At 42.7% G+C, this 24508-nt stretch overlaps 1 protein-coding gene across 2 annotated transcripts in view; it reads right to left on the minus strand.

Annotated features, from left to right (window-relative positions):
• Positions 1–5959: 5959 nt before the first annotated feature.
• Positions 5960–24508, minus strand: part of snx2 (sorting nexin 2) — a 35700-nt gene continuing 17151 nt past the window's right edge. For both annotated transcript variants that reach the window (XM_020654845.3, XM_065950484.1), the window contains 9 exons: positions 23939–24017; positions 21565–21640; positions 18971–19084; positions 18189–18282; positions 17214–17419; positions 16164–16307; positions 10069–10149; positions 9505–9576; positions 5960–8810 (listed from right to left, as the gene is read on the minus strand). In XM_020654845.3, coding sequence (XP_020510501.1) covers positions 8760–8810; positions 9505–9576; positions 10069–10149; positions 16164–16307; positions 17214–17419; positions 18189–18282; positions 18971–19084; positions 21565–21640; positions 23939–24017 — 917 coding nt within the window. In that variant the 3' untranslated portion in view covers positions 5960–8759. The remainder of the gene's footprint in view (positions 8811–9504; positions 9577–10068; positions 10150–16163; positions 16308–17213; positions 17420–18188; positions 18283–18970; positions 19085–21564; positions 21641–23938; positions 24018–24508) is intronic.

Below are 24508 nucleotides of genomic sequence, written 5' to 3' on the forward strand. Positions count from 1 at the left end.
TAGCTCGTAACTTCATGTAAACTGACACAGAATGAGTGTGATCTAAAAACTCTTACTAACATCCAAATAATCAGTGACTATGTTCTTCTTCTCTCTAGTTCTAAAACAGCTTTTATACACAAGGGGAGGAGCCGGCTGTGTTGTTGTCAGAGCCAGCGGGACTCGAGCTTCTCACTCATTGTAGACAGTCATGACTCAGAGAGACATTTACACAGGATAGACTTGATTTATGATTTATTTATTTTTTTAAGTTTCTCTTAATCTTCTTTCTGTTGATTTTTGTAATCTCACATACTCTAAAATCTGTGCTTAACAGAGAGTAAAAGCTACATAACTGATCTTAATTTAACAACTAATTGACCGTTAATTAATTGACTAATTGGCTTTTTCTCAGCTGCAGTCTTAAACCACTTTAACCTTACTAAATACTTCATGAATGCTGGTTAAGAAAGCGTTGTTCTTTATGTGTGCTTGTCCGAATCTCAAAACCGTCATCTTTAATTTACTTTGTTAAACTATGAAGATAAAAGGCGAGGAGAAAAGAAGTGAAAAGGAATTAAAGAGAGACAGAGAAGTGATGATGATAGGAAGGTGAGCAGGAGGAATAGAAGTTATAGGAGGAAGAGGAGGAGGAGTGAGGGAGAGAAAGAAAGAGGAGAAAAACAACCGATCTGTGACAAGAGGGAGGAGAGGAGACAAAAAGAAGAAGAAAGAAGAGCGGGGGGGGAGGAGAAGTGAGGAGGAAACAGGAGATAAAGGATGATGATGAGGAAGAAAAGGAAAGGAGGAGAGGAAGGAGGAGAGAGGAGAGGAGAGAGGGTCCTCCTTTATCAGCCGATAAGAGGCAGAAATGGATGAATCCTATTGGCCGGCGAGCCTCCTCCAGCCTCTTATCTCCTCGCCTTCCTGAACTCAGGACACATTTCATAGAAATTTGCGAAATCAGGAAAGCCTGGTATCGTGTCATCTATCACCGGGCGACATCGGCCCATACATCCTCCAGACTTCACAATAAAAGCCACAATTGACTTCTTTTTTTTTTTTTTTTGGTTTCTTACAATTATTTTCTGCAGCAACGACAAAGCAGCTTTGGGTTTCTTGTTTGTTGTCCTCAAGGTCAAACAAACTTGGGGTGACTGTAGGAGTTTTCCAGGCGGCTTTAAAATCTAAAATCATAATTATTCCTGCAGCTGTCTGTAATTAAAGTTGGACTGTGATGTTTTCATTTGCATCACGTGAAAGAAAAGTGAGCAAAGTCCTAGAAATCACCAGAATCACATTCACACTTAGACATGATGACAGTTAAATGTCCAATCAGTGAGATGTGTAGTGAGTGAAATGATAAAGTGATCTTACTATATGATCAGACATTAAGGAAACATGCTATGTTGAAGTGCTGGCTTCTCTGACAACAATGCAGCAGTCAGTATGTCCTCCTTCTAACTTTAGATTCTGCTCCTGAATGCTCTGGATTTGTTTGGACCAGAGAAGGTAGGCGGTTTTAAGGCGACCCTCACACGGCCGTTTTGGACGCCCCTCGGTTTGCCAGATATGAGAGCAGTTATCAGGTCAACAGGTGTTGCAGCGATGGAAGTGATAGCCGACACAGAATGTGAAACAGCGCGGTAAGTTGGGACAAACATTTTTTTTTTTTTTTTTTAACAACGTCTCTTTTGTGTGAATTATTCCTGTTGAACATCATTTGTTATTTTTAATAAGATGAATGTCTTTGATTGTATTAACAATCGCCCTCTGTGAGTCCAGCACAGCGTTCGTTGAAGACACGCCCAGACTGTTGCTCCTCAGCAGTTCAGGCCCTGGGAGCAGCAGATCCATGCGACTCCGGCAAAGAAGGAGAGTGATCTGATCTTCGCTCCTACTGGACGCGTGGACATGACGTCACAGAGCTCTGCGACCAAGTTAAAAATATTGACAATTCTGTGCAGCGCGCACTGCGTGTGCTCAGCTTGGCGGGTAGCTGTGCGCTCAGCTCTTGCGCAGAGCATACACATAGACAATGAGTGGGCTTGACAGCGGCGCACGACGACCAACCGCGTCTGCATTATTTGACAAAAAAACGTGTAAAGACAGCTGTTAGCTAAATAGTTTTACACACTCTGAGTGAGCAGCGTTTCTGTTCTGCAGACTTTGGTGTAAAAAGCTAAACTTAATGTTTTTACACATAACTACTGGTGAGTATTTTGTGTTTGTGTGTAACCAGAAAAGTTTGAATTAAGGCCCGTCTGTATCTCCTCGATGTGTGTGTGTGTGTGTGTGTGTGTGTGTGTGTGTGTGTGTGTGTCAGCCCTGTGCATGACAAACTGGTCCAATTTCAGGCGTGTCTCTGCAGCTGCCTGATATTTGTCTCACTGGCGTTGTTGTTTGTACTGCCTCCTCCCTCCTCCTCCTCCTCCTCCTCCTCCTCTTCTTCTTCTTTTTAGTTTCTCCTCAGATTTGAATCATGGGGGGTCGGGGAGCGTACTTTGTTCCCCCTCTGACAGCGCAGAAATAATTACAGTACAGCCTTCCCCCCTCGCTCGCTGTTATATTAGCCCTCTTATCAGGCGGCTGAGGGGGGTATTTGATCAACTAAGGTCACTGTATCCTGACCGCAGCACAACAGCTACACCGCCATTTGGAGATATGATAAATAAAAGCGGGCTGGTTGCAACAACACTGTTATCTTTTAGCGAGTGCTTTTTGTTTCATTCTCTCCCCTCGCTGCACCGCCTGTGTTTGTGCCTCTGCAGAAGAGAGGAGAAAGTTAAAGTAGAAGATGGAGAGAGTGAGCAATCTGGTGATTTGGTGCAAATGATAAGCTAAAGTAATAAATACATCTGCAGGATTTTGAGGCTTAAAACGCTCTTAGGCCTCGTGTGTTGGTGTTTTATTAGCTCCGTGGCCCTGCGGGCGATGGCGTGCGAGCTTTAAGGACGAGGCGGCTGTGGTTGTAAATGCAGCCACATTATTCTAAAACCCGCCCCGCAGACAGCAGCGCAGTGCCCGCGGAGATAATAGATGCACCTACATTATCCTGAAGTGGCGGGGAAATTGAGGGGTTAGGAGGTTGAGCAGAACAGATGTGCTTACATTATTCTAACGGGCGACTGATAGCGACGGGGGTCGAGGCACGAGGCGCAGAAATAAACACGTCGACATTATTCTGGAGTCACGGGAGAGCGAGAGGTGAGAGCGAGCGAGGAAAACACATGCAGATACATTATTCTGGAGTCAAAGTGAAATTTTTAGAGGTGGAGGTGAGGCGGGGGGGAGTGCAGGCACCATTACTCTTCAGTTTAAGTGATAGTGGGAGGTTAAGGATGCAGCTTTACCGACATTACTCTCAACCCCGAGAGAGACAGCAGGACTGTGAGCTGGTTAGTATAATCGATGAGGCATGAACGGGGACGGGAGGAACATCTAGAGGCGTAAAGAATAATTACCACAAGCTATTCAAAAATGATATATCAGAGAAAGTGGAAATTATTTAGAACCACAGAACCATCCTGAACTCAGAGAGGACCGATCTCTAAGATTTACTATTGCCCTGTTCTCAGAAGTCTCTGGACCTTTAGAAAGTACATAAGCCCTATCAGGGTCTTTTTTAGGGGTAGATCTTCAGACCACAGAACTACATTTCTACCCTGGTAGATTTGGTGGAAACACACAAAGTTCTTCAAAAAGACCATAGTTCTGGGGTAAAGTTCCTCCAGTGGAAACAGGGCTAATCACATGATTACATTTTCTGAAATTAAAACTTAATGTAATGCTGCTGTGATTCTGATGATTTGCACATTTGAACACGACAAACCAGAAATCCACCAACGATTTTTTATGTTTAAGTAGAATCATGTTTCAGGATGTTTGTCGAGCATGTTACCGTGTTACTTAGCTTTGGAAAGTAGTCTGCTGCACGCACGCACGCACGCACGCACGCACGCACGCACGCACGCACGCACGCACGCACGCACACACACACACTGAACATTGCTCTGGCGTCTCTTAATAAAGTCAGATTCATGAATTTGTTCGTCTTCCACAGAAACCTGCAGCCTGACGATGACAGCTAGTCGATGGTATGACAGCCACGATGCAAAGTAACGCACGGCTCCTTCCTGACAGCACTCGGCCTGTATGATCAGCGTGTGTGTGTGTGTGTGTGTGTGTGTGTGTAATATATTCAGCGCTCATGTGAAGCCTCCTGACACTCTAAGTGAACGCTTTCCAGTCTCGACTCTCTGATTATCACTTTGAGGCTCTGACAGAGTCCTCGGATAAAAGAAAAAGAAGCTGGATAAGAGACAAACTTCTCAGTGAACGGATACAGAGGTGACGGCCAGGTACGCAGCTAAACATCAGCTACCTGTTATCTCTGGTGGTGTTACACTGTTTCTTATCGTCAGTAGCAGAAAGCATCACATCGGAGCAGAGCGACATTTCTGAGCACAAACTAAGTGAGGAGAAAAACATGATTATTTCTATATCGGCATGAAATCAAGATTTGTGAGCAAAACAAACATGAGCTTGATTCTTACTATAATGAGTGTTTTTATTGGGCTCTTCAGGAGAGGATTCTGCGGCACACTTACATCAGAAGGACAAAGGACACTCCTCTGAGGATGACAACGTGCACATGCTGGACAGGGAAGACCGTTAGCTTGACAGGGGTGTTTAAGAAGCCATCTTTGTTAAGGTGGAGAAGGTCTGACACGTCATCTTTCACTGTTTTGAGTTCTGACCCAAAACAACTGAAGCCCCGTTCCCACCTTGGAACATGTGACTCCAACGACCCACAGACGACTGGGGCTGGTAACGACTCAGCTAACAACCCTCATGTGAGTCATCCTTTAGCATTAGCATGCTAATGGTCCACAGAGACTTACAGTTCTAGCTCCGTCCACCAGAAAGTTTAGAACTGAAGACGCCTTTTCAGAGGAGGTGAAACATCTTTAAGATCTTCAACCCGTCTAGTTGCCTTTGGATCAAGCTTTGAATGTTTTTATTACAGCTGTCAGCGTTTTACACGTTAGTCACAAAGCAATTAAGGTCTGAAATGAATGCACTCATTAATTAACCTCATGCTATTTTGTCCCTTCAGGCTCACCGTAGATATTGGTCCTCAGTGTCTCAGTGATGTAAAAGGACACTGCTGCATCTTTGAATGTCTCATTTCACTTTAACAAACTCTCAGACAGCTCAGCTGACGAGTCTAAAGTCATATCCACCTTATGACATCACACACTGACCTTATGACATCACACATTGACCTTTGTTACCGTTCCTTCGAGCTGTTTGACCTCAGTTTGGGATCCCTAACCACTTCCTGTTTCTGTGCTTAACTTCATGTCCTAACCTTCAATCTACAGGAAGGGCCTTAGTGTATTTCAAAATAAAAGCAGGGTTGAATTCAAACAGGATGTAAAGTACTCTCATCTTAAGACAGTACAACATTTCAAAATAAAAGCCTGATAAAACCTGATTTAAAATGCTAAATAATGGAATTTTAAAAACGGACTTGCTAAAGGGAGGAAGAGAACAGAATATTTAAAACTAAGCTTACACGTGCTAACTTAGATTATAAATGTACCGGGAGTCTGCAACAAACACCTAGCTGTAGGAGTGTCACCCACCATCACTGCCCTTTGTGATGTCATGAAGGGAAAATCTCCAAACGGCCTGTTTGAGCACACATTTTCTGAAAAGTGGAGCAGGCAGAAGATGGAGAGGATGGACTTTTCTCATCATTGGGGGGTTTGTAGACAGACTAGGGACACATGTTAGAGTTAGAGGAACATGGTGAAGTGGATTTTGTAAAATATGTGACCTCTAATGGACACTTAATCAATATTAAGGTGGTAAGAAGATGAGTTTCTAAAAGACCTATGAAGCTCCAAGTGACCCTGTGTTTAATGGCTTTAAAACAAGACGCAGAAGAAGAATCATTGAAATCCAGACCGACTATCGATGAGATACATTCCTTTATTGTAATTAAATTCTGAAACGTCTGCTCAGCTGCAGGAATGTCACGTCAAAACCAAAAGAGCTTTAAAAAAAACTGCTCAGAGAAAAGCATTTCATCATCTGTGAAAATAAAAATCTAATCAAACTGAAAGTTCTCAACCATTGCACATCATCAGGCGGCAGAAAGAGGGAAAAAAAAACAAAAAAGGAAGCAATCAACACTTACAGTCTTATATGATTGAAGAGTGAAGAGTCGGGTCGAGAGATGAAAAGCAAAAGAAAAGGATCATTTAAATATCTCCAGTTTTAATCCATGAAAAGATGGAAACGATTTTTATTTTAAGATTCAGGATTAAAAAAAAAAAAATGAAATGTGCTTTAAATTCAACGACACAAAAATCAAGAACGGTTTCATAACTGAACCGCAGCCGTCACACTGATCAACATGAAGAGACACAGCCGGTAAAAAGAATCCTCACAGTCTGAGGCTGCTCTCTGGACGGACACACACACTCACTCTGTCACCTGTCAATCACTCACATCGACACTCCGGAGACACTCGGACGCTCGGAAATCTGACTCCACTTCAGTCTGTTTATACAGGAAAACCCTTCATCTGCAGCGAACTCAGCATGTTAGCGTCACCAGCTGCGAGAATTAAATATTTAAAGATGCTAACGAGCCGTTTGATTCTGAAACTTCAACGGACAGATTTCAAACCGTCAAAGTCTTTTCCTTTGAGGGAAACCAGGAGGAGGAAGAAAGACACCGGGATTCAGTTCAAGACTTCAGCCTCAGTTCAGAAACGTTACCGACTACGTCCCCTTAAAGATGTTAGCGTTTTCTCTATTGACATTTTTATCTTACAGAACTGAGGAGTTGCTGGTCTGCCTTGAATGGTTAGACTTTGTGTAACACAAATATTGTGTTGGATCGTTCGTCCTTCCTGTCTCCATGACAACAGTTTGTCGACATCGGTCGCTGTATGACCGACACTGCTCCGTTACTTTTTACTGCGTGTTTTATATTTGAGATTGTTTTTTTAACCCGATCAGACACGGAGCGAGGAGGACGTGGGTACAAGACACGATCCGTAGGAGGTTAAAACTACGGGGGAATATCAAACGTTTGGAAAAGAGCGGCGATAACGTCAACAGCGCCTTTCTGAAAAGATGAAAGATTTGAGTGCTTGGAGCGTTCGCATAAAAAAGGCGGAGCGCTCAGAGGAAAAGACGCTGGGCGCTGCGCTTTTTCTCCAGGCGGCCGCTTTCTGCTGAGAACGCTCTCTACTCATTGAAAACATTTTTAAAAAGACGCTGGTGCTCAGAGAAAAAGCGGTCGGTGGACACGGGGCGTTAGTTATTCTCTACAGTTTTAAAGAGGAAATAAAGAAACTTTCACGACCTGGAAATGTTTAAAAACCTGCCGTGAACGACATCAGGAGGTGAGATTCTTCCTCCTCTGCTCTCTTCAGCTCAAAGACGTTCAGAAACTGAAAGTGTTGCCTTCACTTTTTCGGTCATACAGCAACAAAGCATCAAGTAAAGGCTCTTATTTTGACAGGTATGCCAGGAAAGCGAGGAGACTGACCAGGTGACAGGAAGTACAAGACACAAAATAGCAAAGGCTGCAGTCGGTCGTCCTTCTGCAAACTGACTCCGGAACAGCTCGGATAGTTCGACTGAGAGGTGAACTTAACACGCCATTTAGATCCGCATGTTAGCGCTGTTACCATGGCAACCGATAGTGCTCGATAAAGGTAAAAATAAAATAAAAAGCCTGTTGAATGTTATAATCCTGCTTTTAAAAAACACAAAGACACACGCTGCTTTACAGAAAGAAATCTAAAAGTTGAAGCTGCATTGGGAGAGAAAACAGAACTACATTTCCCAGAGAACACTGCAGCAAGACACATCCAATCAGAGAGCTTCAGACTCTGTTGCTGGATGGTGTGAGTAAAGCTCTCTCTATTTTTTTTTTTTATATACATTCAGTGTCTCATAATTTTGACTTTTTTCAGAGCTTCAAAATCTCTTCAACATCGCGAACGCACATTTTTAAATATTTACTTTTTTAAATCTTCTTACTTCTATATTTTCAGTTTTTGGCGACAATGTGCTTCCATACATCGTAAGAGAGAACTCACTGGGAAAACAATATAATATGTCTTTACCTTTGAATATGGATATCTGTTTTTGTGGAGGGAAATGGAGGTTAATAAACATAAACAGTTTTTAACAGAGTGAGATTCTTCCACCGCCATCACCTCTTCTCCGCTCCCCTCGTGTCGGGATAAACAAATGACAGCGACGTGGTTGTTTAAAAAGGACACCATACCAAATAGAATCTAATTATGTGCAGAAAAAAAAAAACCCATCACCAGGGTCATGACTCGTGCTGCGTTCAGGTTGCATGGGATTAACATAAAATCAACACGTTTTTTATTTTATTTAAAAGTTACCCCGTTGTAACTCGTACTTCACATTTGTTTTAATCTGACACCCTTAATTCTGATCACCCTCAGAAGCAAACATTATGTGGAGTGCAAAAATGCAGAAGCTAATAATTCCCACAGGACTTGAACGCATCACAGAGTTCAGCAGACAGAAAGAAGAAGAAGAAGAAAAGATGTCAGTCTGAGTTTCGCTGTTGATTTTTTTTCTTTTACTGCAGAAAGAGTCGCTCCTCTTCTTCGTTAACAGGAGGAGGAAGAGGGTGATCCGACGGGGACTGGTGCATTATGGGTAGTGTAGTTTGACCGGAGCCAGTCAGGACTGTCTGTTGTGTTTGTGTGGACTCTATGAGATGGCCTTCGCCTCGGGTAAGAAGGCCTCCCAGTATTTAATCAGCTGAAGGAGGGAAACAGAAAAAACATCAGAATCTAGTTTTGTAAAATGAACTTTTGCTTTTTTAATGTGAGTCATATAAAATATAAAACACATTAAACATGATCACAACTCTATGTGTTGATTCACAGGTTCCCTGAGTTAAATAAATACTGTCTTATCCACAAACATATCTCAGTAAAGGTCGCTTTGACATGTGAGGCTTCATTTTTTTAGTTAGTTTGGACCAAGAAATTTTACATAACTCCCTGGGACTTTTCACATCATGTATCCCTCCGCCTCCTCAGCCAGGACGTCTCAGTACGTTTAATGAACTTGAACAGCTGACTGAGTTTCTCTGCATTCATCATCTCAAACCTCAGAATCAAAACAGACTCGTACTTCACTGGTTTCATGTTAAAGTTCATTTCTTTTAACAAAGGTTCATACTACAGAGTAGCTGCTCTGCGGTAACCATGGACACCAACAGGAGAATAGAATGTTTCTAGTTTCAGATGACTTGGAGTTTGTTGATGTTGACTTTTTATCACTATTTTCTGCTTTTATAATCGTTCACCCTGCAGGATGAGGCGTTAAACTCCACATCAGACCTGTGTTAATATTCAGTTCAACATGTCTCCATCTTGTGTCATTTGTCTTCCTTAAACTCTACTCAGGTTATAAAATATCAAATAAATGAAAGTTTGTTTGTGTTTACCTGCTGTTGTGTCTGAACCAGTGACTCCAGGTATTTAATAATGATCGCTTTAAAGTCCTTCACTCTCTCTTTCTGTTCATAAAGAAAACACAAGTCAAGTTCATTTAGATACAACATCATTTTGATCCATGTTGTAATCATTCATTCTTCCATCCATCCATCCATTCGACCATCTATACATCTAACCATCTAACTGTCAATCCATCCAACCATTCATCCATCCTTTTACTGTCCATTTGACAATCCATCCAACCATTCATCCATCCATCCACTGATCCATCCATTCACCTGTCCATCCATCATGTAATCTATAAAGGATTATTTTTGTTATCTGTACATCCATCCATCCATCCTTTGACCATTCATCTTTCAATCCATCTTACCATTTATCCATTTGAACATTCATCCCTCCCTCCCTTTGTCCGTCTATCCATCCATCTAACCATCCATCCATCTATCCAACCATCCATCCACTCCACCATCCATCTCTCTGTCCATCCATCTATCCATCCTTTGACCATTCATATTTCAATCCATCCATCCAGCCATCATCCATCGTCTCACCTCAAACCTGCTGACTTCTTTGCGGATGGTTTTAGAGATTTGCTCAAAGTCTCTCTCTCCCTGTTGGACCTTCACCTCCAGCTGAAACACACAAACAGTAACATTTAGTTTTCTGTTTAGAATCTGCACTTTGAATCCACATTTTCAGAGCAACAATCTTAGTTACTCCTCATGAATATTTAAAGGATAAATTCTCCACTGATTGAACTCTTCGTTGTTTTCTTCAAACACTCAGATCCTGGATTTTAAAGTAGCACTTTATCAGAAATTCAAAATCAGTTAACCACATGACGATACTGAGATCTGTATTTGGAACATTTTACACTGTTGGTGTTTCTCTCTAAACATGTGTTAATGGACATTTTACATTTGATAAATCAGCCTCAAACCTGAGTTTACATTTCTGTCCTGGGAATCCTTAATTGACCATGTAATATAAATTCTAACTGATAAATAATTAAAGCTAAACTTCCTGTTGTTGTCTTTCTGAAGAGCTTCGTTAGAGACACTCAAACTGAAGGGGAATCAGAGTCAAACTTTAGAGGTGTGAAGTCAAGTCCTGATTTTAGATGTAAGCTTTAGTTTGAACTTTGTAAAGAAGGCCGTTCACATTTCAGTCGTGAATAAATCAAATGAACAACTAGGGGTTTCATTCAACAACAGGAGGGTTTAAAAAGATCATCATTTAGTTTGAACTGTTTTAAGTGCAAGCTGAAAGAAAACCAAAAACAGAGCGCATAAAACCAAAAAAATATTTGATCATACTTTGAATCTCAACTTTCAGAACGTCTTAACGTTTTGTTCAGACCTAGCCAAAAAAATGTAAGAATAAAGCAAAACCCTGTGTTCACATTTTAACAATTTTTAAGAGATTATGAGATTTATTTGTTTCTTTTTTTTAGACAACAAATGCACGATGTGACCAATTCACTTTCCCTGCAGCAAACCAACATCTTCTTTGTTTAATATTTTTTAAATACCGACTTGATTAATCATTGGGCATTTCAGATTTGCAGAAATTTGATTCTTATCCAACTTCAAACTAGGGATGCATCGGTTCAACATCGGTATTGGACATATCGATATCGGCCCTGTTGACAGACTTCAGCACATCGACAAATAATGTGACATTAGCTGATGTCAGTGCCCGATGTTTATTAATTGTGCCAAACTACTACTGGCTTCAGAGAAGTCATGAAACAAACATCGGTATCAGAGTCGGTAATCGGCTAAATTGTTATTTCAAACATCGGTTTCTGCTCTGAGATTCCTAACCGGTGCATCTCTCCTTCAAACTATTCCACTTGTGGAGCATCCTTTTCCACACCTGTGAGAATGTCTCTGAACACTTCAGATAAGTCGATTAGTTGAAGTTACTGATATTTAGTGAACAAACACAACAAACACAAAGTTAAATGAGTCGTTTAAATCTTATGATGAGATTCATCTTCACTGAACTTTCTGGTTAATTACGTTCAAACTTGAGTGAGTGATGTGATGAAAACAAAAAGTGTCACATGAAAAGGTTCGTCTGTTACCGAGCTTTCAGGCTCAAATGAAACCCCGAGGTTCACAAACAACTTGTGTCCAAAGGTAAATTTGAATAAACAAACATTTTTCATCAAACCAATTCATGGGACTGATCATGTGACGCTTTAACAGCCGGAACAAAACACAGCACCAAAACCAACGAGGAGCGTTTTATGAAAATACTGACAGAGAGGAAAATGCAACTGAAGAGGAGTGAAGCAGGCAGACAGGCAGGTGGACGCAGAGCTGCAGACACACACACAGACAGATAGACAGACAGACAGACAGACAGACAGACAGACGGGGCAGGTCCTACCTCCTCAATCTCCTGGGTGCAGGAAGGCATGGCGGGGAAAACGCAACAAAATTTAAGAGGCAGGAAAATAAAAAATGTTCAGAGCTTCCAAAACCAAAAAGGAAGATCCGGTGACATGAGCAAAGAAAAAAAACACTGACAAAAATAAAAAGAGCTCCTCCCTCAAACTGTGACAGAAATCAAACTTCTCCTCACACCGTAAAATTAAACTTACTTCCTTTTTTGTAAAGTCACAAAAGCTGAAAAGTCTGATTCTTTGTGTCTTGTTTTATTTAGGACCTGCTCGTATTCATCAGTTTAAATGAGCAATATGTAACCCTGACACCTAGTGGTTAAAATGGGTACTGCAGTCAAATTCTAAACATTGTAGAGAGCTGTCTCCCCCCTCCGCCCCTCCTCTCTAGAGTCGATGCTCACACAGGTCACCATGTGGTGGACACTGAAGCTTCAGTGTTTATCCAGCTCTGCATCGGTCTGTAAACCTTTCTGTGTTCTAACCTCTCTCCATTTTTCATAAAGCATCTCCAATATTTATCCTAGTTTGAGCACGTTTCTGCTCGTGGAGCTTATTAGAAACATGCAGAGGCTTTTTAGGTCGGGTACAATCACTTCTATCTGAACCACTTCTCTTGCCCGCTTCCATCTCTGCAACACCTGTTGACCTGATAACTGCTCTCATATCTGGGAAACTGAGGGGCGTCCAAAACCCGAGCACTAGTCTGGTACCATATATTTCCCAAGTGAATTTTAACAGAACACTGAACATGTGCAAGAGCAAGAGTAAAAATGCTAAATCAGATTTTCTCCAAGTGAATGAACTCTGCAAAGTAAAGTTCAATTAGAAGTTAGAAAACGTTTTGCACTGCTGTGAAGAATAAAAAAGTTAAACCAGAAAAGACCGCAGCGACCTCATCTCTCTAACCCTCGCTTGAAGAGTTTTTAATGTTCCTTAGTTTCACCTTTTATCAGCCGTGTGTCACTAATAGGAATGTGCCTTGAATGCATCGTTCTCCTGTTTCTCATTCAGGTGCTTCTCAAAGCTGTTTCCTTGAAATTTAGATCTCTCAATTCCACTAAGACTAAAATGCTGCTAATTTCATTACATCTTGAATTATTCATACATGTCCTAATATCCTTATTCTATCCGTTAAAAAAGCCCTGAGTCTAAATTACCTTACTCCATGAATCAGTCTTGTTTTTATTCTCATCTCTTCAGCCTGAGCACAGAGAGAGACAGCAGCAGGCTCACAGAGGCCGTGCTGTTCCTGCTGGTGGCCCACAGGGGGCAGTGTGGGTTAATAATGCAACAGCAGAGACTCTGAACAACCTCAGAGGCTGAGGATGAAAACTTCATCTTCAGGAGTTGTACAAGGCGGACATGATTTTGGAGAAGAACGTCATAATTTCATATGATCATCTTTAAGAAACCCAGTGATACCTGAATCTTATCAGGTGTATTTGTCTGATTTCTCTTCATAAATATCTCAATATTTATCTGACAAGTCCAAACAAACAAAAATACAGCTTAAATTAGTTTGAAGAAGCCAACAAAAATCTGCCAAAGGGACGAGAACATTCGCTCAAATGTCTTTAGATAAGTCATACTTTCTCATTTACATGGAGATATCTCATTTTAAGACACTTGAGTGAAATGTTCTTGTCCCATTTGCAGATTTATTTCCTCACTCAGAGTAATTTAAGTCGTATTTTTTGCTTTCACTGTCTTGAAATAAGATGTTTGTTTGGACTTGTCAGATAAAAACAACTCATGATAAAAATATTGAGACATTTTTGAAGAGAAAACTTTGAGACTTTGACTTTATTGTCCCAAACAGAACGTTCTTCTCCACAGCCCTGAACATGTTTGACAGCGAGCTAAGATTTGAGTTTTTTTGTCGTGTACTGACGTAAACGTAAACGTGATCCAACAAAACCTGACGAGTCTTTTGTGTTTCATATGAAACTTCCTGTCCCTTTCCTTCCCAGTGACAGAATCTGTTTGGGGTTTCACTTCGGGGTCTTACTGTTGAGTGTCAAATTTGAGTGTGTCTGTCCCACCCTGGAAAACACATTGTGTCCATAAGAAGGCTCAATTTTTTTTTTTTTTATTCAGGACAGTAGATAGAATCAGAAACCAGAGAGAGAGAGAGACAGAGAGAGAGTGAGAGAGAGAGAGAGAGAGAGAGAGAGAGAGACAGAGAGAGAGAGAGAGACAGACAGAGAGACAGAGAGAGAGAGAGAGAGACAGAGACAAAGAGAGAGAGAGAGACAGACAGAGAGACAGAGAGAGAGAGAGAGAGAGAGAGAGAGAGAGAGGGGGATGACATGCAGGAAAGGAGCCACAAGTCGGACCGCCCACTTTGAGGACTACAGCCTCCGTACACGAGGCGTGTGAACTAACCACTAGGCTAGCGGCGCCCTGAATCACCTCCTTTAGACTAAAAGTTTGGAGTCTGTTAATGGTTGTTTTTTATTTACAGTTTTTGTTTTGATTATCAGCTGTTCTTTCACTCTTTGTTTTATTTTCCGTTAATTATTCATGTTGTCTTAAATCGTCTCTCCGGTTTGTCCGCCCTCCCCTGACTTCCTGTTTGAATCTCGAGCTCGTACAAAATAAAGTTTGTTTTTAACTAAAGTTAGCGCTTCACTAAATCGTCTTGTCTTGAGGTCGTCTTGTCGTACTTCTTCACAGACTGTAAATGTGTTTACAGAGTGAACGGATCTTATTTGGTTGTTAACACGATGAGTGTGTGTGTGTGTGTGTGTGTGTGTGTGTGTGTGTGTGTGTGTGTGTGTGTGTGTGTGTAGCAGCTGCTCGCCACGATTCAGCTCCGTCAGCCGCAGCAGCCGCACGAAGTAAAACTCTCGTCTCTGTTTTCTGTGTTTTTGGCTGCAGAAAAAGAGCCGCTGTGTGTTTTCTGTTGCTGATGTCAGAGAGAGAGAGAGAGAGAGAGAGAGAAAGAGAGAAAGAGCGAGAGAGCGAGAAACCAAAACTCTCCTGACAGGCGGCAAAACTCTCGTCGGCTCTGAATAAATGTTGGTTGTAACTCTACTGCGATCTGTCCTCGTCTGCAGCTCCTGACAGCCTCCCCCTAAAACTCCCCCCGTTCTCCCCCAACACATCTGACAGCTCCTCGGCTTTAACGCCAGACCCCCGACCACGCTGTGAGAGAGAGTGTGTGTGTTATCCTGACAGAGAGGATGAATTTGTGTGGTGACAGCTTCAACAGACGCTCTAATAAAGTACTTTTCTGCTCTCTGCTGCTCTTGTTTGTCGTTCTCAGTTTGTCTGCAGACTCAGAGAAAACAACGTTTTCACTTGAGTGAACCGTGAAGGTGCGCTCGTTTTCTCTGCCTGGACGCGCCAGCAGCCTCAGACAGAGGAGGCAGAGATGAGGGCGTCATTTACACTCGTTATATAAAGCTGGATTCTGACCCATATGGTGTGTATCATCGTCTCTACACTCAAAGAACGTTAAATTATTAATCACAGTGTCAATTAAAAGCTATCATGTGCTAGCAGAGTGTTTCTAAAAACATGGGCTCAGATAGCAGCAGAGGTCATTTAGAGTTTCAACGTGTAGCAGCGGATTTAAAAAAATCTGAATTTAAATATTTCAGGGTTCCTGCACACTTTTAAAATTCTTACTGAAGACGTTTTGAGACCTTGTAAAGACCCAAACAAAGAAAGATTAATACAGCGCGTTGAGTCGGTGATTATGTCTTTATTTTAAGAGACATGCGGGAGGGAAAGGAGTCACAGGCCGGCCGCCCTCGAGGACCACAGCCTCTGCACATGGGGTGAGGCGCACTAATCACTACGTTACCAGCGCTCTTAAATCTTTAGTCATATTTTAACAAAAAGTTGCACCGAGGGCAAGACGGAGAGACCGTGTGATTTTTGCAAATCACAAGATAAGCGTTTAGGTAGAGTAGGTAGAGTAACATGCTCCTCCCTGACTTAAGAATCATGTTGAGGATAAATACTGAGCCAATGCTGTGTTACATGTGTGCTGTCAGAGCTCCTCCAGAGTCATATAGAACTTCAACTTCAGCCCCCTGAGTGTCCTGAATCCTAAATGTTGTTTTGCATCTTACAGATCACCTCTACATGTATGTCTTTAATTATTGCTCAGCCATCTTCTTTCTGATTGAATGAACTCTTAAACGTCATGACGACCCCTTGTGTTATAAATCTTTGTTTTTGAATCTTCTTGTAGAAATGATCTTGGTCTGTTCTTCGTCTCACCTCTTTGATCTCGTCTTTGGCCTGCTGCAGCTTGTCCGGTTTGTTGGTGTGCTGCAGTTTGGCTTCAGCTTCTCGTTTCTTCAGCAGCAGCATCTGAGTGTCCTGCCACTTCTGCCACGTCTTCATGCGGTGGTCAAACACACCCTGCACACACACACACACACACACACACACACACAGGGTTCAATACACACCAAATCCAGAAGTACTCAGGTCTGTCATCAAAGACGAGTTTCTTCACAGTACCTTCAATATTTTGATTGGTGGTTGAGGGAGATGTTAATTTGCTCCAAAAGTTGAACTTCTTTTAGCTTTAGAGTGCAGCGAGCGCAGAGGTAGCTAACCGCCCTGAGCGCTGAAAACGCTGTCTGTGGACACCGACCCTAATCCTGAGTGTTTTATATCCTTCAGTTAATCAGATATCATGATGTTTCATTGGATGATTGTCTTGGATCAGTTATGACCTGATATTGACATCATCGTGGGCCACATATCGATCGTATCGCGCGTTACCAAACGATTTTACCCCACAAATCTAAATACACTTGATTAGTGGGGTTCCTTATGCCCGGTATTGACCAAGTCGGGAAATGAATCGGGAAGCCGGAGAGGTGCCAGGTCACTTCCTGAGCGCTGCTGAGGTGTCCTTGACATCCTTATAGATGGATGATCTAATTCTTTGAGCGTTGGGTATCCTAAACTGCACGTCACATTTATCACCACATTTCTGATAACTGCTTGGCTCGATTCAAATAAAGATTCAAAAGGTGCAGCGACCCGTCACCCTGTAGCTCTCTATAAAATAAACACCTTCTACAAGTGAACTCAACACGACTCTAGTCCTCTCTACAACAGGACTTCCTGTCCAGCTCCGACCTGGACTCAGGTGTGTGGTTCAGCTCAGACAGCGGGTTGGATCAGTACTTTAGCAGAGAGGTCACAGTTATAGATGAAGTCTAATGAAGATACTTCACCGATGACGTAATGCTCGAAGTTAAACTCTCAGCTCGTATTAGTCCAAACAAGGTGAACCAGTAGGCGCGCTCGCACCTTGACGGCGGTGATGAGGCGGACGTAGTCTCCCAGTAGCTCGGAGAAGAGGTGGAAGTCCGCGTTGGCCTGGTCCTGGTGCAGCTGGTCGATCTTCTCCTCCACCTCGGCGAGCTGGGACAGAGCGCGGGACAGAGCCGTGTGGTCCTCGCTGTTCCCCAACATGGCCGCCGACTTGGCGAACTGCGCCGTGTTCACCGACAGCTCTGCAGAGGAGGCGAGGCGACAAGTGGAAGAGTCGGGGGTTGAAAATATCATTAATATAATATTTACAGTTCAGTCTGAACACCTTCAAAGTAAGACAGTGCAAGCTGAAAGTGCCCAACCATCTTTCTTGACCTTTGACCTGGATCGGCGCCGTCAGTCTGATATCCAATACGTTAATTACATCAATATCGGACATGATACCGATATAAGATTGGATCGGCCCCATTTCTAACTTTCAGTCAACCTAACGACAGGCTGAGAGCTGGAGCTGAGGTCAAGCTTCTTGACAAACTGTTGCACCGCGCCCACCTGTCAATCAAGTCAACTATGTGTCTTATTGTAATTAACGCCTATCCTTCATCAAACAGATGAGTCATTAAAATAGTAACCACCCATGTGTGCCGATCGAGACATGAGCTGAGACCTGTTTGTTTTTTTGAACCAGGCTGTAAACATGTTCATCTCTGCTGTAAAAACAGGCTTTTTAGAATGGGTGTGTATGTGACTTCCTGTGCTTCTGCAGCCAGCCTCTAGTGGATACTTAAGGAACTGCAGGATTTTACACTTCAGCATCGGCTTCATCCTCAGGAGGTTGCCGCTTATTTTATACACGACTTAAACAATCTCAAGCACCTCCTGCGGTGCTGAAAACTACCACTAGGGGTGCTAACATCACCATTAACAAATAAAAGCACTAAACAAACGGTGTTTTCTACGCACGTAGTTTTGTTCAAGCAGAATAATTCTCGTACTCTCGTAGTCTCGTACCTTTCCTGTGACAGACCAGAGACTCCACGCTCATGTGAAGCTTCCTCAGCTGAACGTCCAGATTCTCGAAATGCTGCTGCTTCTCCTCGAACCACTGACACACACACACACACACACACACACACACACACACACACACACACACACACACACACACACACACACACACACACACACACACACACACACACACACACACACACACACACACACACACACACACACACACACACACACACACACACACACACACATTAAGAATTCAGTCAGAACAGGATGATTCTGTCCTTCTGTTAAACAAACTTCACAATAACTAAATGAACCTTAAATAAACCAGAACTTTTCCTCACTCACTTCTTCTTTTCCTATCTTTAACTCCTTCTTCTCCTTCACTGTTCTGCCTTTTTTATATCCATTATCCTCCCATATTTTATCCCTTCTTCGTCTTCCTTCCTACCGCTTCATTATTTCCTCGTTTTGTTTCCTCCTTCAAAACATTTATTTCCTGCATTCCCTCCTTGTTTCCTTTTGTCCTCCCCTCACTTCTCTTTACTTCTCTCCTTTCCTCCTCCTCTCTATGTCCTTATTTCATCTATCTCTCTCTTACCTCCCTTCAGCTTTTCCTTCTTTCCTCCTTCCTGAGCGAGTTTCTGTTTTCTATCTTCTTTCTCTCTCGTTTAACCTTTTTCCTTTTCTTCCTCGCTACTCAATCCCTAATGAACCCCCCTTTTTCCTCCTCTCTTCTTTCCTTCCCTTTTTCCTCCCTTCCCTCGTTCACTCACAGCGTCCGACTCGTTCATCTTGATGGTCATCTTGTTGACGGCGTCAGCCGCCTTGTTGACCATCCGGAGGAGTCCGGCGCTGCTCAGAGCCTGAGTGCTGACGGCCCGCGGTAACTACACAACAAACAAACAAACAAACAAACAAACAAACAAACAAGCCGTGTAAGCGATGACACTGATGAAGACACAAAACAAGATACATTCAGTTATTCTTATATTTTATGATGTTTTTATGATGAATCTCCTTTTGTCTGATCTGCTCCTGATTTCATGTCATTTGAGTGAGGTCGTACTCAAACCGAGGCCACCAGTGTTAAAGGACTTTAGCATCTGCACATGGGGCGCACGCTCCAACCACTAGGCCCCCGGCGCCCCCCCGTCTAATTTTTTCTAAATTATTTTTATTTTCTGTTTTTTCTGCTCTGCGTTTCCTTCCATCCCTCCTCGCCTAAACGCCGCACCCCGCTGTCGCTCTTTTCTCTCCTCCTCTCCGATTGTAATGTCTCCCACGTTTCAGCTCCACCCGCTTTGAATGAAACCGCTTAACGTGCAGAAACCACCTCCGCTCTTCACGCCGTCACTCTGAACACCGCCGGACGTCCGTCTGCAAACAGCCTCATTTTTCTTCATTTTGGAAAAGTTTACTTTTTTTATCAGACGTTGGTGGTTTTCCTGTGACGCTGGAGCTGATTTACCCCCCTCCCCCCTCCTCTAAATCTCATTTAACAGGAGCGGCAGCAGCAAGGGGACGGCTCGGGTCCCCGGGGCCCTCGCTAAAGCAGCGACCGGAGTAAATGAGTGGAGGCGGGGGGTTAAAATAGCTTTCAATTCCTGGTGCGCCCCCCCCCTCCCCCCTCCCCCTTCTCTTCTTTCTCTGGTTGTGTTTCATTAAGCGGTCCAGACCGGCCGACACGCTCGGTCAAGCGTCCGAGTGATTCATCTGTTAAATCTGTGACACCAAGCCATTTATTCTGGACCCAAAGACCGCCGGCTCCTTCCCAACACAATCCCACCAATGGTTAGCTTAGAGATGAAGCGGAGGAGGACCAACAAGATGAAATGTTACAGAGGATTTAGTCCGAGTGGATAAATAAAGCGAGGAAACAGGAAACGCCGCGGACCCTTAAACCCTGAAGCAGTTTTTAGAGGCTCGGCTGCAGGAGGTTTTGATTCGCTGGTTTGACCTTGTCGGGACGTTTTGCTGCTCTTCAGAATAAAGAAATAAAGACTCAGAAAAGTCAGACAGAGTTTTTTTTCCTTCCTGGTTTGGAGGTCAGTTTGTTGTTTTTGCCTCATTGAAAGCAGCGCCAAAGACTTTCTACAGACACATGCGCTCCTGATCATTTCTAAAAATAAACGTTTGAGCCGTTTCAAATCGTCCTGAGTTGATATTCAAACGTCTCTCACAGAGGGAACGTTTCCCTGGCGCCCTTTGAAGTCAACTTGTCGGTTGCACGTACGTTTCTGTTCACACCTCGAAGGTTTTATCTGAATAACTTCTTACTGAGCCTCGGACACGATCTATAACTTTAGGGCTTTTAACCACAAGAGCAATCTGAGTACAACTCAAACTAAAGAGCGGAAAAAAGAACAAAGTGACGCTGCACGACCAATCACAGGGCTTGCTGTAAGCCTGACTAAAAACAGCAGCAACATGTTGTATTAAAGAGCGTTTTAAAAGCGTCCTCAGACTGTGGTGCCCTCAGGTGGTCAGGGAGAGTATTACACAGACGGGGAGCATAGTTCCTTTTGAGGACGTGCACGTCAGGCTGCGTACGTTGGTGTCTGCGACGTTACAGGGATACACATACCTATGACACGGTTTAGACACAGAAATCTAAATCAGGCTGAAGTGTGAACACACTTTTTGTTTGATTCTTTAAAGATGGAGTCAGCAGCTTTTTCCTTCAAAATAAAACACAGACTTCTCCTAAAGTAAAGCTGCTCCATCGTCCCTTCTGGGCCTCCGTACATGTGTGGTGGTGACTGTGTCTGCAGAGACTCTGTCCTCTGACTGGATTTTACTGATCAGGTTTGTTCTGGTTGACTTGGGACGTTATATATAATCAGAGTGAGGAGAAACACCAAGTGGATAAAGCTCGTTCTAAAACGAGGGTGAACCTTCTGTTGGCTTTTACCCGTGGACGTGGAGTTGATCTGCTTCCTGTTGGACAGGCAGGTGACAAACACCGGTGGTTAGCTTGTGCTAGTTTGTGCTAGCATTCAGTCTAGCTACAAGCAGTAAACGTACACACTACGTCCTGCAGGGGGCGTGAGCTTCTGGGGGGCGATGAGCCCAGGAGGAGGGGCCACGTTTGAATGTTGTGTTTACAAACATTTCTACTGACTCCACCTTTAACGTGCCTGTACCTGCAGATCTACACCACTAATGAAGGCTGCCTGGCTGGTACATTCAGGAGCCTGACTCAGATTTTGAGTTCCAGTGTCCATGTAACATCAGCGATGAAGATGAGGTTCCTTGTTTTGAGTGAAATGTAAATGTGAGGCTGCTGCTGAAACTGAATCAGCTCTGTAGTGAAGATTCAGGAGTGACAGTCTGTCTTTGTGTTCTTCCTGTAAATCTTTCCGTTTACCTCTGAGCTCTCCAGGAACAGCAGCACGTCGGGATCCTTCAGCAGGATGGGATGTTTCACTGTCCTCATCAGATATCTGCAACAGGAACAATAACTCTGATTATCATGACGACAAACGGCCGACACTCGAGGAGCTTTGAAGAGTCTAAAAATAACTTCAAGCTTCAGCTAACGTCAGAGGACAATCATCACCGACAATAAAAGCTTTGTTCTTCACCAACTGACTGAATTTATGATCTCACACTGATGGTCTTTGATTTGTTCTTCTAAGTATATCTTATCCTTCCAATATAATAAATTACTGGTTGGTAGTGTTGTAGTAGCCAAGCTGCTGGGATTAAACCTCTCTGTGCTTCCTGTTGCAGAGCAGTAAAGTTATATGACGGCTTGAACTGGCATAGCGCTGTGTAACCAGGCATGTGGACGTTAACCTGCAAGGAGGACTGAAGCCTGCTGTTGTTAGCCATGCTAACGTTACAGACGTATGCAAACCTAAACGGCCAGATTCAACCCATAATGCACTGCTTTTTGGTTCACTTCCTTTGTTTGAAACCTTTGATAGAAGGTTCTTACTTTATTTCAAAATAAAAGCACGGTTGAATTCAAACAGCAAGCAAAGTACTCCCAGCTTAAGAAAGTACAAACATTCAAAATAAAAGCCCAACAATTGTATTTTTTAAATGCAGAATAATGGAATTTCAAACATACGTTAAAAAATGTGATTAATTGCGATTAATGATTGTAATTAAGCGTTTAATCACATGCTCAAAATTCCATTATTTTGCATTACAGAGCAGTTTTTGTTGGGCTTTTATTTTGAATTTTGGAATACATCGCAATACACACATTAAGGCTGACAGTCTAAGAACTGACATTGGCTCTAAATGCAAAGGAGAGTAACATCAGTCTGCAGGTTACGTCGTTAACCCCTTCATGAATAAACAATAATAATAATTCAAAGTGATCCAGATGAAAAATATATTTATGTCTAAGCTACTTTTACTCTGAAAAACGTAATCATTCTTAAAAAACGATTTAAGTTAAAGGAGAAATATTGATTTTATTTTTGGTTTGTCCATCAGTGTGGAGTTCTGCAGCTCTGAGCTCCGACAGCTGTCACTGGCTGACCTTCCTGTCACTCAAACTCCATCAGAAAAGGGCAGCAGAATGTCAGCCCCGCCCACTTCTCACCAGCCTCCATAGTATTCAACACACACACACACACACACACACACACACACTCATTGATACAACAAATTATTGATCGTAACCGAAGCAGGAAACAGGCTGGTTCAAATAATCAATAATAGTTTGAAACGGTTTCAAAGTGTCAAAATGTCTGGACGACACATCACTGCTCCCTGTCCATACTGCATCCGTTAAATATTTTATTCTCTGCTCTGTGAATTTAAGTTTCCCCGTGCAATCAGTCTGACATCCAGTGCTTTTATTTTGAAGGTAAACAAACGGATGTGAGGTGTTTTGTATTGACGAGCCGCTGACTGAAATCACAACGCTCTGAGGCCCGTCAATGAACGTCTCGCTGTGAGCCGAAAAAAGTGTTGAAGCCCAACGTTCCTATCACAGATGTGGATATTATTAATGCTCCACTATCTCCACTATCTCCACTTTGTCCTGTCCACTGCCCACTGGCCCACTTTGAGCAACAGAGAGGAAAATAAAAACGGGGCGTCGGGGTAAACACAGTGCGCCGATGTCGCTCTGCGTCACTTGTGAGCAGTTAGGACAGTCCAATAGGAAACAACAGAATCAGGCTGATTTTGTCGCTGACGCTCATTTGCTTGTGTTACATACATATATACATCCTAAGTCATATTCTTTAACTTTCTTATATCCAACTCTAATTTTCCACATGAACGGTTAAGACAGATCGCTTCATCTTTTTCTCTCTGTGCATAAAACAATAAAAAGTCTGAACTCTTCTAACGAGAGGAATCAGGAATCAGGCTGCAAATAAAACGTATCCAATGTATCCATTCAGCTTTCTGCGCTCACGGTTCAGACTGATACAAAAAAAAAAAGACACTGGTGCTCAGAGTAAAATGCGATGTGGACACGGGGCCTAAACGCCTTTTTTCAAACACCTGAATTCTACAGAAGTGAAATGTGGATCTCGCTGTAATCACGATTCTACAATCATCAGATATCCAGACCTTTTAAGCTCCTGTAACAGTTTCTCTGTTTGAGATTGAGAGTGATGCTGTCCATTAAACCTCTTTACAGAGTGTCCTTGAACGCACCACAAAGGAATCCTTTAATTATAGCTCATGACCACAAGATAAAGACCAAAACAAAATGTCTTGTGAAGCTGAGGATTTGTTTGCCTGCAGCAGCTTCTGTCGTGTACTTTTACCTCTCGAGCGCCGACCTCCTCTTCTCCACAAAGTCGTTGGACGACTGGTCCTCCTTCCCCACCTTCACCTTGGTCATCCCTGCAGGGCGAGGAGACGCTCGTTAACAGAAGCGGAGACAGGCGTAATGACAATCAACATAACAAACAGCGTCTCTCAACACCGACAGCTCGCTGAGTAAACTCTGAGTCCTGTTCAAATATGTTTTTGTCTTTTCCTTTGTTTGAGTGTTTACTGATGTTTGTTTCATAAACACTGCTGGAAGAGTTCCACTTCTTTATGAAAGTTTAAATACTTTGTTTCAAGTTAAAGCAAAGGAAGTACCATCAATCAGATCGAAGTTTTGTTAAATAAAAAGCATTTTGTACGTCAGATGATTCATCAAAACTGTAAAAGAGATCGAACTCAACGAAGAGAAATAAACTCTATGTAGGAATATAAAACCCTCGAGACACAGAACTAGTTCTATATTAAAATGAGATCTGTATAAGCAGCAGTTTTACAGGATTTTTGGGGCTGATACTGATACCGATATTGGGGAGAGATATAAATCTGATATATCGGCCGATATC

Source organism: Labrus bergylta, chromosome 2 (genome assembly GCF_963930695.1).
Source record: "Labrus bergylta chromosome 2, fLabBer1.1, whole genome shotgun sequence".
Lineage (NCBI taxonomy): Eukaryota > Metazoa > Chordata > Actinopteri > Labriformes > Labridae > Labrus > Labrus bergylta.